Source organism: Alligator sinensis, unplaced genomic scaffold (assembly GCF_000455745.1).
Source record: "Alligator sinensis unplaced genomic scaffold, ASM45574v1 scaffold1118_1, whole genome shotgun sequence".
In the NCBI taxonomy this organism is placed as follows: domain Eukaryota; kingdom Metazoa; phylum Chordata; order Crocodylia; family Alligatoridae; genus Alligator; species Alligator sinensis.
The window spans coordinates 2,209,194-2,223,972 of record NW_005842070.1 but is presented as its reverse complement, the minus strand read 5'-3'; the positions used below and the strand labels follow the sequence as shown (position 1 = coordinate 2,223,972).

The 14,779-nt window shown below is 42.5% G+C and overlaps 1 protein-coding gene across 6 annotated transcripts in view; it reads right to left on the bottom strand.

Annotated features, from left to right (window-relative positions):
- UBP1 (upstream binding protein 1) overlaps window positions 1-14,779 on the bottom strand; it is a 79,911-nt gene that overhangs the window by 60,953 nt on the left and 4,179 nt on the right. For 4 of the 6 annotated variants that reach the window (XR_003094028.1, XM_025204148.1, XM_025204146.1 and 1 more), the window contains exon 2: window positions 4,808-4,927. The exons of 1 other annotated variant lie outside the window; for it this stretch is intronic. Coding sequence is in view for 4 of the 5 variants with exons in the window: in XM_025204148.1 (XP_025059933.1) it covers window positions 4,808-4,927 (120 nt within the window). In the remaining variant the exon portion in view is untranslated. Of the gene's footprint in view, window positions 1-4,807; window positions 4,928-5,076; window positions 5,099-14,779 lie in introns of those variants that run through there. One more of the 6 variants, XM_006023599.1, reaches the window with a different exon arrangement.

Here is a 14,779-nt window from a genome sequence, read left to right as displayed (position 1 = left end):
GAGCGGCAGGGGGGGGTGCCACTGCCAATGGGGAGGGCTCTTCCGCACGACTCACGCCGGATTATTAGCCTAGGAGGTAGCGTCGCGCCACCCCGAGTCCTGCGAGACCTCCGGCAGGCGCAAGGCATGCTGGGGGCTGTGGTCGGCTGGCGGCCTCACCTCCAACTGCTAGAGGCAGGACTTGGCGAGCGCCGTGACGCACGTGCCCTGCACTGCGCCACATGGCGTCGCACACTTTATACGCACTCTGTGCCCCAGTGAGAAGGTAGAGATGGAAGAGCCAGTCAGCGGCGGAGGAGCGCTCGTTGGGCGGGTCGACGCGGAGCCAGGACAGGCGCTGTCCAGCAGCCCCCTGCGTAGGGGGAGGGGCGGCAGAGGCAAAGGTTGGAGGTGCGCTGAGCGGAGCTGCACGGAAACACGTGCCAGACAGACACGCGCGGTGACGTCACGCACAGGACATGGACGAGGCACAGGCTTTCCTGAGCTGAGGGTCACCACATACCCACGCAGTAAGGGAAGAGTCCGGAGTCAACCAGGGACTACGGCTGTGGGTCAAAGTCAGGCTGCAGCTGATGCCTTGTTCCACAAGCTCCCTGCTCATATCAAGAGACAGATACATGTACAGCACTAGCTTGCGTGAACCACATTCACTTCAACTAAATATCCACCTCAATGAGATGTCTATTCCTCTATCTACTTCAATCTTTAAAGCTAACTGCCTACTGTCAAAAAGCCTGACACTGAATCGATTCATTTGTCATGTGTGTGGATTGAACCCATGAGCAAGAGAAGAGACATCCACTTTTGATTCTAAAAATGTAGCCACAGGCCTGCAGCGGCCCAGGCCAGAAGACAGGAGGCACTAGAGCATGCCTCCCTGCTAGCCTGGAGCAGACAGCTTGGGCCAAGGCTAGGCTGCCCACCAGGGGTGACTAGTGCCTCCTGAGTCTGTGGAGGCAAAATTTGTGGGCAGGCCTGATGGAGGCGGCCCAGGGGCCAAAAGCCCCATATCCACTCCTATACTTCTGTGCCGCAGTTTAGTGCCCCCCTCGCCCCCACAACAAGCCCGCGCAACAACAAAAACTGCTGCGCCCTGACCGGTGCCAAGTCAGGGGCAATCGGGGGGGGGAGGCTCATGCCCTCCTCCCGTGTGCACTGTACCAGTCACCTGTGATGCCAACCCTGCAACGTAGAGGTGCAAAGCATCCTGGAATGCTGGGGGACTGCCAGTTACTTTGAATCTGGAGGGAATCTGGGACAAAAAAGTTCAATAAACCAATTTAACCTATATCAGTGAAGTCTACATCCATCCAGGCTTTTCTTAAGCTAGTTTCAGCCATTTTTAAAGCAATTTGTGTGCACTGAACTTCTTTTGTATTACATATTTTAACTGGTTTCTGATCACTTATACGAGTTGTGTGTAATTTCTGTCCCTAGCCTAAAGGTGCATCTCTACCCTGTGTTCTAAGAGCTGTTTTGCCATCAGTGAGACCGTCTCTTGTTTCTCGCAGTTTGTACTCTGAGAGATGTGAGCCATCTCTCAGCATGGCCTAGAGAAGGCAAGGTAGATGTGCACCTTTACAGTCTAAGATCCCTCTCTCACACACAAAAGCTTGTGCTCATGCTTTCTCTCCTACATACATCATGAATTTAAGATTCATTCTTGTGTTCAGCATTTTATATTGAATATTTTGAGTAGGTCTCCACTGAGTAAATTGGCTGTTGTGAATCCCATCCCAAGATACTTAATTCTATCCATGCACCACATAGCGAGTGTAGCATCACACTCATGGCTCTGGATTCTACTCCTGAAGCCAGGTTTCTAAAAAAAAAAAAATAGGCATAGCAATGCTCAGCATCAAACTTTGAAGATATACTCCATTACCTTAAGTGGCTAAAGCTTATGCTTTTCATGGTGGAAGTTCAGGAATTCAAACCCCAAAGTGGGGTCAGTTATGCACAGATTATGGGTAAATAAGGAAGCTTAATAGTGATAACCTGCTGTCATATTAACCACTGGATTATAGAGTTAAATTACTGCACCATCAATTACTTCAGCTTTTCAGCTGTGACTAAAGAAGGCATCATGAAAAGCAAAAGCAGAGCTTTTGGTGACTGCCTAATAGGCCTGATTCTATTGACCCTGATTTCAACAGGTGTGGGATCAGGTCACTGAGATACAGACTGAAATAATGTAAGGTGTACTGACAAATGTAGCTCTAGTGTAAGCATAAGAACCCCGCCCCGAACACACACACACAAACTCAGATGTTATTAATACAACAGGCTGCTACATTTGGCATGCTTAAGTTTAACAAGGAGATTCTACTAAATGGAATTTAAGGAATAAAGTGATCATGTAATTGCAGACTTCTGCAGTGTCTATGCAGAAGAAAATAGCTGGATCTTGCAACGAAGTCTAGGACTATTGTTTCCTCACAGATACCCGATTTCTTTCAGCTGAAGGTCTGGGGCCTAAAACTTCAATAGAAATCTGCCTCTGAAGAACAGCTGTGATTCTTAAAAACTTTTCAGACTTAAAGCATGCCTTGTTTGACTCGAGGTATCCCCCTCCCATAACCTTTGTGAACTGAACAGCACCCAATTTCAGAAACTTTACCCCAGTGCTAGCCTCTTTCCCAGTAACCTTTCCCAGTGGCCAGGCAGGGATGACCCTGAGCATATGCTCATCTCCTCACACCTGCTTATTTTCTCACACCTTATATCACCTTTCAAAAGATCATTTGGAACCCCAGGATGGCCCAGCACCCAGGTTGAGAATAAATGGCCCAAATTTGAGCATGCTGCTTTTATTTAGATTACTTATCTAGACTAATTTTAGGTCCTAATTCTGAAAATACATATACACATTTAACTTAATTCACATGAGTTGTCCCACTGAACCAGACCTCCAAACTAAAATACAGCCATGTCACCACCCAAAGGCACACACAAGACATAGGCAAAGGGTGCATCTACACTTGTTCTTTACTACAGAGTTGACTAATTAGCTCCACAGTAAAGCATCACCATCTACATGTGTGCTGGCATTAGGGTGCAGTAAACTAATTAACTACTCTGTAACATAGTACTGTTGGGGACAGTACTATCTTATGGCGGAATAACTGCGCTGAAACGCACATGTCGATGGTGACGGGCTGGCTGAGGCACAAGGGTGCTAAAGAGTAGGAGCCACTTGCCGTCTAGCCAGCCACATGGCTCCAGACTGTCAGCACTCTTATGCCCCAGCCAGCCCAGCCACCCAGGGCTGACCTCCTACGCCCCTTCCAGCCCAGGGCTGCTCCACCCCAGCTCAAATTACTACTGTTCTGGGCACACGTGTAGACGCTGCACCCAGAAACAGTTTCCTCCAGCTCAAACGGCTACAGAGTTTATTGCATCACATTAACTGTACCTGGCAATGCACTGAGTAAGGCTGAATTTGTCACTGTTTGTGTAGAAGCATTACTGTGAGAGAGTGTGCGCACATGACATGCATAAGAAAAGGCAGAAACAAATACAAGGAAGGAGTAGAGAAAAACCTAAGGACCCACCCAATCTGAACAAGTGCTGAAAATACTTTTTAGGTTAAGTGCTGATTGGGAAAAGGGATTTGGAATTGTGAGCAAAGACACTATTTTCTGGTTTCCCCACCAAATTTGAATATTCAAGAGCTTGGATTTTTAGCTAAATGCTAGTGTCAAAGTGGCATGATCTCTTAATGTAGTACAAAAGAAGTCTTATTAGCCTGTCTGAATTTCATACTACCTGAAGTCTGTACTGACATTAAGTTTTAGTTATATACAACTCTGCTGCACAATTCTATTGCTTTCATACCAAAGAACGGAAGTTCCATTTGTTTGGGTCACCAAAACTCATATATAGTTTTAATTTTATTGTTAAAGTGTAAGTTAATAAGTATTTCTCCAATAGAAGCATCCTATTCAACAAGTTTAAAAGGACAAGAGTAAAATTGTTGTGATACTTTACATTATTTAAAAAAAAATATATATATATATATATATTTTTTAATGCTATTAAAAGTTTCTTACATGCATGCAAAATATTTGCCCAAATGTGTCAATTTAAGATTAATGCAAATTAATGTCAATCAAATTATGAACAAAGATTTTAAATGCAATAGGCAAGGCTATTCTGAAACTTATCTGAATGCTTTTAGAAGAGTATATTATAAAGAATAATAATTTTAGTATTAAGTAACAGCTTGAATACCATAACCATTACATTTAATTTCTGAAAAGATAAGGCAAGTTCACAGCTTATGGACAAATTCCAATGCAATAGATTACATATTGTGTCACAATTTCAGGTTTGAGTCTCATTGGCACATATTAAACTTTAACTATTATAAATCCCCCATTTTTCCTTCAGATGAAGTAGAAATAAACAAACACAATGCAGTAGACACGTTGGTGTCTCTTAAAGTTTATGATTATTTTATGTACATAAAACACACAAACTTTGTATAAATTGCATGACAAATTAGCCATCACTGCATGTTTCAATTATTCCAATTCGATTTCACAATGGTGAATATGTTTCTATAAAAATATACTGTGGTTGTTATTCAGATATACCCTGTAGTACAATTTGTAAAAACAAAGTTCTAGTAATGAAACACTATCTGCAAAGTGGTGCTTTTACTAGATTCCTTCAGTGAACCCTTAGATTTGTGGATCAGCCAGGTCCTTTCCCAAAAACCATATTCTCTTAGTATGTACTTCTTTCTTGTACATATCTGTTGTTTGGAAAATATTAAAAACAAACCCAATCACTGTTTTCTTACCGCAGATAGCTGTTGTTACTCGTGGGAAACTGGTGATGGTGATAGGGCTCATGCTGGGTATGCCAGAAAAGCATTTTAGGATGAGATGATACACTGTGCTCAACTAAGAGATGGTCACTGCTGTGATGGGGAAGAAGGAAAAAAAAAAAATCAGATTAAAGTTGCTGGCTGAGTTTCCTCTTGCACCTTTAGTCAGCTACCTCTGCTATCTGTGATGTTTGCCAGAAATAATTTCCTCTGGGGCAGGCAGCAGCTTCCCCTCCACCCACCTACTGCTTCTGCTCCCCCAGCTTGTTCTGCTTTCAGCTACTGCCCAGCTGCAAAGTTTAATTACTAGCTATTGTGACGTCAGGTCCAGAGCAGAAAGCAGCAACGTCCAGCTGCTTATCTCCTCCCCTCTCTTCCTCACTGTGTTCAGGTGCAGAGCTGCTGCCACTTCTGGCATCCAGAAGAGGAATTTGCATTACAGAACAAAATAAAGCAAGAACAACTTTTGATCTCTTCTCCATCTATTTTAGCCTAATTTGCCACCTTGCCCTGCCTTCAGTTATGGTTGCAGCCCTTTGTGTAGCCCACTCAAAATATTTGATCACCATAAGCTGCACACGCATTGCTCAATGACAAAAACTGGGATCTAAGGTGGATAATGTGCATCAAGTATTTGCCTTCTTGGTAGAATTTGGTGCTGTACCTCTTGTATCTGTTAGGTCAGTGGTCTCCAACCTTTTTAAGTAGATCACCATTGGCATTTAAAAGTAACCCAAGATCTACCCTGCGCCACCACCACCCCCACCCCTGACCAGCAGGTAAGTCTATGGGGGGCAGATAGAGGCAGAGGGAGAAAAAATGATTTGGGGGCATGCCTCTCCAACAGGTAAGTCCCACCCGGCTGGGGCCCCACTCAACTTACCCCTGCTCCTGCGGCACTGTCCCTCACCACAGGGGCCTTGATCTAGCCCCAGCCTCTTCCCTCCCCCATGGACTGACCTGCTGGGCTGGGACACACGCATGCATGCACACAGGCATTCAGCCCCATACCCCAGCCCCATCAACTCCAAGATCTACCAGGGGATCAAGATCCACTGGCTGGTGACCACTGTGTTAGGCAATTGTCTACATCAGGAGTTTTCAACCTTTTTAAATAAGTGTACCCCCGGCAGCCCCCTTTTTAATAAATGTACCCCAGGGAGGAGTAGGGAGCAGCCAGACACTGAGCAGGGGTGGTGAGCTGTTGGAAGTACAGCCGGGGGGGAGAGGGGGGGTGGCGAGCAGCATCTGTGCTGCCCTGCTCCTGAGAGGCAGTGGCATTGGGTGGCAGCACTCCCTCTGGCCTGCCCCCGCATACCCCCTGGGACCTTTCAAAGTACCCCCAGTGGTACACATATCCCTGGTTGACAACTCCTGGTCTACATGCAACCAAGTGGCATGTTGCTACCCAGTTTAACACAGCTCCTACTGCCTCTTTCCTTTCTCTCAGGATTAGGCAAATTCTCTCTCTCTGTTTTTAAATTGAAAGTCTGATTATTTGAGGAAAATTGTTCTCTTTGGAACAGAAAGCCTCCTTTCATTTTATCTTCTCTTTGCATTTGATTTTGGTGGTTTCTCTTTCTCTCTTGATTTGCATCGCCAGTTCTGTCTCCTAGTATCTAATGCCCCACATGTTGTTAGCTAACTGTACCACTTTATCCGTGGATTACTGATTTTAGCCAGTCGATCCTAAGCCATGATTTCAAACTTCACATTACCAGCATTGGAGGAAGTAGGAGGAAGCTTGAAGGTCATTTCAGTCACTTAGATTCATTCCCTTTCTCCCCCTCTTTGAGAAGTGGTGTTCAGAAACAAAACAAAAGCTTATCACTCAGAACCCAGTCTTCCTGCATTTCTCTTTTGGCATTCACCTCCTACTTGCTCAGATTTGCTGTCCAGGATTTTTTTTCCATTTTGATGTTGACTCAGACTGCTAAGAGCAGCTAGTTCTTGATTTGCAAAGGTAAAATGGGATGCCATTCGGATCACCTTGGTTGATAACACTGACCTGCAGAGGGCACCTGTTTGAAACAGAAATTTTGGCAAATACAAGTTGTTTGGGCATGAGGCTGTTTTAAATTCTTTATCTGAATTAATAGCTCCAATGAGCCTTTCCTTTATTTAGAAGGTATTCTAATGTTGTAATACAACCAGCGATATGAAACTCAGCAGATCAAAGAAAAAAATGTCAGAGAACACAAAGGGGACACTCTTATCAAAGTGAAGTGACCCTTACCATGAACAGCAACACCAAAACCACCCCTCAGTCTTTAGAATTTATTTTCATATTTATTCAAATTTTTTTGAGTTGGTTCTTACAGACAACTCCAAACAGCAACAAAAAAAATGGAGGTAGAAACAAAGGGAAAGATCAGTGAAAAAGAAAGAAAAGAATAGGTATGATTGTCCCAGCAGATGTATACAAAGATGCAAGATTTGTTGTTGTTTTTATTTCATTGGCTTTTATTTTTTTTGCGATGTTTTATTGGACTAACTCTAACAAGGAGATATATTAGACAAGCTCTCAAGCAAGTGTCCTTCCTCAGGTCTGGAACAGAAGCAGCTGCAATTAAGTACCAGAAAAAACGATGACTTGTGTTTAAGTCCATGAGTAAAAGAAAACAGGCACTTAAAGGAGTGGAGGACAACTGTAAACTAGGAACAAAGAAAAAGTTACCAGAAGTAACTCTGAAGTAAGAGAAATGTATTTGGATAATCTATTTAAATAGAAAGATCCTAGAACTACTGGCTTTGTATAGTTTACCCTGCCTTCTACCTGACTATGGACTAACATAGCTAACTACCTTCGTGTGCGGTTTAACACATTATTCTTCTCTGCTAAGAGATGCTATAGGGAAAAGGTGTCAGCAAAAATCTTGATAAACTGATTTGGTCCCGATTCATTAAATTAATGCTGTATTTTAATTGCCCCTCAGGAACAAATAAAATAAAAGCAATCCCCCAAACTTCTTAGTTTAGTTCATGTCTCTCACTTTCCCGAGTAGCAGTTTTGGAAACCTCTGTAGTAAAGCTTTATGGATATTAGTATGCACAGCCTCTTTTGATCATTGTCATGGATCAAAATCACTTACTAGCAGTGACAAATAAACAGCACTACTTGAGGATGTGACCAAAAGCTTTCCATTTGGTTTGCTTCATCTAGTGGCAAGAGGTACAAATAAAATCACCCCATTTGACCTAGCTGTTGGAGCTGACCTCAGGCAGTAGTGCAAATATGCTAGGCCTAGTGTTCCTGGGCCCCGCTTCTCTTACTCTGTTTTTCACAAAAAGGAAAGCAATCCCACATTCGTCCATCTGGAGGCAGCAGTAATTTCCCTTCCCTCCTTTGAAGGCAGTGGGTATATCTCTTTCCTTAAATCTACAGATCCCCAATGGACGTGGGAGGAGGGAACTATGCAGAGGCCTCTTCTCATGCAGCTTCCAGGTCTCAGGACAGCTTGGCAATCTGTTGTGAGATGCTCTCTCAAAGTCCCACCAGCAGGCAGGAAATTATGGCAACAATGGTCACAGATCTTCTGACAGAACAGCTATTTGTTGGAATATACCAAATCAAAGACCAAACTTTCCACAGGAATGAACTAGTTCTCATAAAGCTCTTCAGAAAAAAAAGCTTTTCAGGATCAGGAGACAATTTCTGGTCAAAATAAGAGGAACTCCAGAATAGCCCACAGCTCAGCAGTGAGAGCACTCACTTGGGGGTGGGAGACCCGGAGTCAGGCCCCTACTCTGCTTTCTTCTTGCACCCTCTTTCACTTTTCTCTTTTCGCAAAAATAAAAGTTCTTGAGTTCATCTTCAGACAGAAATGGAAGCTGTTCCAGGAACAAATGGAGAATTCGGACAAGGAGCTACAGATTAGTTCAGTTACTGTCTTCTGAGTTAGAAAATGAGCATGGCTATTCCTACCCCTTCCTCTTGCAAATTTGGATCTCTGCTTGCCAGAGGGAGCAAGGCAGAGAAAAGCTCTACAGGTCACAAGTGAAAAGGTACCACACTTCAGGGTCTTTCCATACCACGTCTAACCACAATCTAAAACTCTGGCTTCACTTTGATCACAGAAGAGATACCACCACCACAGAAGAGCAAGTGAAGTCAAAATCATTATAACATATAGATGAAAAAATTAATGTGTGCCCATCACCAGTCTTTTACCTTCCGGCTGATTCCTCATCCAGAAGTCTTACTGCAGCCTAAAGATACATACACACAAGGCCACTGCTTTTCAGTGATGCAAGAAAATCAAAGCGACTCCTAATGGAAATCTTGGATTATTTATTTCTGTCACTAAAATACAGTATGCAGTAGCTTAATCTCTCACAATTGGTAAGGAAGCTGTTCCAACACATACATTTAGGTTTGCATATTCCTTAGTAGGTGTTCTTGTGCACTGACTCAAAGATCATACATACTGCAGCTTAAAGGGAGGAGCCTATAAAATAGAATCATTTCACTTTTGATTAAACCGATGTAAAAGCAAAATTTCTATAAAAGTTTAAAGTAAATGTATTAGGGAGAACAGTGGCAAGGTGTAGGGGCTCCACAGGGGTGCATTTACACCCCCTGAGAGCTGGTGCTCCCCCTGACAGGCTGCACCTCTCGCTTAGGCGACGGGCAGAGGGGCCCACTAGTGCCCCCCTGGGAGCACTGACCGGGGAGTGGGAGTGCCTGCTGAAGCCCCCCGCCAGTCACTGACTGGTCGCTTGGGGGGCACTTGCCCCCCCTGACTAAGGCGACACCAGTTGCCCATGAGGGAGAAGCAGCTAAGATTAGTTTAAAGAATGGTACCATAAGAAGTAATGCTGTACAATTTATTTTAGAAGCATGTGCCTGCACTGTCAGCCTGGAAAGATACCGAGTAAACCTTACTGATGACTAAGGCTGCCCCCTTCATTGATCCAATTTCTGCTTCTCCATGAAGTGGTCCTCATGGAGGTTCTTTGGCTGGGCCAGACTCCTGTCAGTAGCTAGGGGTCTATACAAACTCAAAGTTTTGTAACGACCCTGCCTCTCAAAAAGAAGCAGTAACCTGAATTGCATTGTAACATCACCTTCTCCAGCTTCACAAACATAAGACTCTTCTTTTCATTCCTTTTCCACAAATATAATTTAGAACTCAGAAGCTGTATCCAGAAACAAAATCTTCTAACCAGAGGTATAAACAAACAGGCATATGCAATGATGCCATTTTAATGTGCTTTTAAGTATTTTAATCATTATCTCCTTTAAAACATCCTTCTGGGTTTATATGCAACTGTATAAGATCCTGATCTTAATTTAAAAGGAAATGACAGATGCTCAACACATCATAAGATCATGTCCGAAACCCTGATTCAGTCAAAACTTCAAGAATATGCTGGATGTAGAGAAGGTGTGTGATGAAGGGGTTACAGCTCCAGTGTATCTGGTTTCCAGTTCTGAGCCTATGTAAATCAAGGTTATGGTAGTGCTAGAGCAGGGGCGGGCAATTATTTTGGGTGGAGTTGTGCCAAGCCGTTGCAGGCTGCATGACAGGCAACCAGGGGCAGAAAGATATTAATTTTCTAAATTTTTTTAGGGGCACTGCGGGCCGGATAGAACGGCCAGGAAGGCTGCATCTGGCCCACAGGCTACATTTTGCCCACCCCTGTGCTAGAGTGACACTATAACCATGACAGTCTAGAAATTATGCAAAGGCAAGTATTTTTTGGGGAAGGAGTATCTTTTATTGGACCAACTACACATTGGAACAGTTGGACACACTTTTGAATGCAAGGCATTCTTCACCAGGTCTGAGGAGGGAAGCAAGCACAGCAAAATGTAAGCATAGATCAAGGTTACACATATTATCCTTTGCAAAGAACCTCAATCTCTCTTTAGTAAAATGAGGATAATTCTCTCTCACATTCCATGGCTGTTGAAAGGCTCAAATCATTATCCAGAGTATAAAATCATCAGGATGACAGGCAATATGTAAAAATACAGAAGTAAAATAGTATTATGTTACAAAATAATATTGAATGGCTGGGAGCAATCCCAACAGTCCAATGATTGTTAATTCAATATCCTCTCATTAAAGTTCTCCTGTTTTGATTTATCCTGCTGGTAAAATAATGTAACAGAATATAGGCCATCTTCAACGATAAACAAATTTGTCACTGGTTTAACTTTACCTAGCTCTCTCATCTGGAATAGTGTTTGATGAAACGTAATAGAAACCCCAACTGCCCTTGACTAATAACCTCTAGACATGAATGCATGCTATTACTTTCATTACATTTATTCTTATAAATCCTAATGTTTGGGGACAAATAAGGATGAACACACAGTGTGTTCTTAGCTTTACACTGCTTATATTGTCAGAGGGCTTTTTTCTCTCATGGCCCATCTTGGGCAACATATAAACTACATAGATTTGTGCAAAGGAGCACTGTATACACAAACAACAAAAAACTGTTTATTTAAAACACTTCTTACCCTTTGCTTGTATTTTGTATACGAAGTCTTGAGCCTGAAATTTGAGGTGGATGAGCAAGTTTTGTCCAGGGGTGGACCTGCAGTTCTACACACTCTTCAGGGAATGGAGTTCTAACTGTTGGACTTCTCCCAACAGACCAAGTCAAATGAGTTGCTCTCTACTTAGGTGACACCTGAGTTGATGAACCATATTGCCAACCAGTACCTGACAGATCAGACTCTTCAGCTGAGTAGTAAATTGCCTTCTCATGAAGCTACAGTATGGCACTAAAATACTGACACTGGATATTTAAATTGAGCTAAACTCCTTTGTCCTCAATTTAACATCATCTACCCCTCTCATCTGGAATACTGCCTTATAAAACATTACAATTAATTAAATATTTAATATACTGAAGATAAATTGTAAAACTTTAGGAAAAAATTGCACGTTTCATCGCCTGGAACTTAAAAATCTTCTGACTGTGGCTGGATCATGCAGAAATGTGGAAGCTTACTTTTCCAGTTTATCCAATGTTAATTCAAGCCAGTTTCATTGCAAGGAAAATCTCAGCAAATTATAGTTCCATTTAAAAATACAATAGGTAGATCACAAGAAACTGCAGTGCTATCATTCTGAAATTGTGGTGAAGGGCATATTATGAAAAGGAGAGGAAGAAGCTCTGCGTCATGCTTTTCAGAGTCTTTCAATTCTTTCTTGACATTGTCTGTACTTAAACCCACTTATTATCACCTTTCAGACAGAGACCCTATAGACACTGGATTAAGCCCAGTAACTCATTTTCATAATCTAATGATTAACAAGCAGATATTAATGTTGAGGCACTCTTGCCCCAGTGTGGATTTGATCTTATGATACCAGGATTGAAAGATGTCCCTCACATTTATGCATTTCTGAATAGATTAGTTAGACCTCAGTGCTGCAAGGCCTGTACTGTGTAACTATTTTGCTAATGCAATAAGATTTTTTCCTGCTGGCACAAGTGAAGTAAATAGTCTGGCAAGAAGACTTGTCTCTCTACAAGCAGAACTTGTATTCTTCTCGACAGAAGGAAGATTCAAAATCTTCTACAGTTTTTCTCCTCCTGTTAGGATCCAACTGATAACTCTAGTGACAAGAACAGACAATGGAAACAGGTAAACTTAATCTAATGATGTCCCTGTGCTTTCAGGATAACAAGTCTCAGGTTTATTGTAGTTGCAGAATAATTATCATTTCCCTGGCATCTGGAATGAGGTTTAATATTTTGACCTTTGCTCTTAGAAGTGGTACAAGGTACATTAAGTTACTGAAGTTTCATCTATTCTGGCTGAATCAAAAAGGTAATTTATAGGCAACTCTTTCTCTGTCTTGCGGGGCTCTGTGATTCATGATATATAATCAGCTTCACAGAAAAAGGAGAGTTAAAGCAATGTCAAGTAAAGCCAGAACTTTTTTCCTTTCAGGCCTACCAGCCACCTCACACAAAAATGAAAGAACCTACTAAACCCTTTCCCCTGTTTCACTCGAAAAAAAATCTGATCTAAAGTATATAAAGCTGAGATGTGAAAGGTGGTGGTAGTTCTTAACCCCAAGACAAATAGTGTTCATGGGCCCTATAAATTCTATTGCCTCCTTGATGTACTGTATGAAAAGCCTCATAAAGAAACAGCCCAGCAGAACAATGCATCATGGGATGCATGACCAGAAAGCAAACTTCACTTGGATCATGGAGTAAAACCACAGCCGGTATGCACTGCTCACACAACAGCTGACGCAATTACTTAATGCAATGCAAAAAACCCAGTTAGCAAATATCAAGTGCAGACATGCCCTTTGTCTTCCTCCATGTTCATGCCTCTTCGGTAGGACAGAACCTGTACATCGATTTACCATATTTTCTAACAAGATGCACCTTTTTCCCAAAAATCAGCCTCCAGGGTACATTTTAAGCATGGAAGCTGTTTTCTTCCTTGCTTAAAAGGGAGTAAATAAGTCTGGAGACACTGCATGCCATGCAGCTGCCAAGAGGGCAGAGTCCTATGTCAACTTTCTCACGGCGAGAGGTAGGTAGTCATTTTAGTCTGAAGTAGGGCAGAAATTAGGGCAGATTTGCACATTACAGACTATAGTTAGGGTTCTACTTAATTAATGGTTTAATTGATTTTGTGGAAACCATGAGATTTGGGATTGTCTGTGAAATCAACACCAACAAAAAAATAAAATACTGGCTCCTCAGTGGGAGCTAGCAATCCTCACTGCTGTGAGGGGAAGGTGCCAGCTAGAGGGATGGCATGAATATTGCTGGTTACCTGCCTTGTCCCTTCTCCCCCTCCTCTCTGCTAATCAGCACCAAGGGACGGTGACACACAAAGGGCAGTCAGCAGTCAATATGGTGGCTGCCCTCATCCCCGCTTCCCCCTGGGCCTCTCTGCACTGCAAAATGACTGCAGAATTAGAACCTTACACCACAATCAACCCACGGAAATTGTTAAGTACCCCTGCGATTTAGGTAGACCCTTAACTACAATGAACATTCCTAGGCTGGAACCATTTTTTATATTAGTCTTCTCATGTAAGGCTCCTCACAGCTGAAGCATCTTTTGTTTTTTTATTTGCTTTGCTTCACCTGCTAATGGAGGATTAAAGAAGTGTTCAAGCAGTTGGGAGCACACAGAGAATAAATCCCAGAAATGTTGACCCTTGATAACAGAGTAGAAGTAGCAGATAGAGTATCTTGGAAGAGAAATTTTCTGTTTTAAGTAAGTCTGTAATAGATATGGAAATTGATCTGAACCATTGCTCTGCCTATACTGCTGGAGGCCAATAGTCTGACACCCAAACCACATGGGTGAAAGCCAGTTCCCGAGGTCTGTTTGACAAGTCTGAACCAAGTAGTATTTGCAGAAAAAAGGATGCATCTCCAAAAGTCTGATGGAAAAGAAATTAAGGACTGACAGAGGAAGCATGTTCCTGTAAAAAGTAAGGCAAAATTCCTGTTTGATGGCAAAACACTTTGAGAGCTTTGATGGATTTAATAGTGACATTAATTACCAATTACACAAGTCCCATGATTCACTCAGGTGTATGCTTAGCTTCATGTTAAACTGTACTTGAAGATGGGTTTTTGTTTATGGTCAAGAACAGTTTAAGAAGGAATCCATGTGGATTCTTGATAATAGTGTTAATTACTATTGTGTGTTGAGAGAATTTAGGAAAACAGTTATAATGCTGCACAAAGAGGATGCTCCAGGGAAAGCCAGTTGAGACTTCCTGCAACAAAACATCAACCTACTGCTGTGGGTCATGGAAGGCCTGACTATCACATGTAAGCGTAAGGGCTAGTGAAAAGATAGAAAATAATAGTACAAAATGAAAGTAAACTAATCTCTAATCCTCCTGCAGTTCCTTTCTTTTGCTTCTCTCTCTATGACAGTATTTTAAGGACCAGTAAAGGAGGGGGGGGGGGGGGGGGGGGGTGAGGAGGAACGAA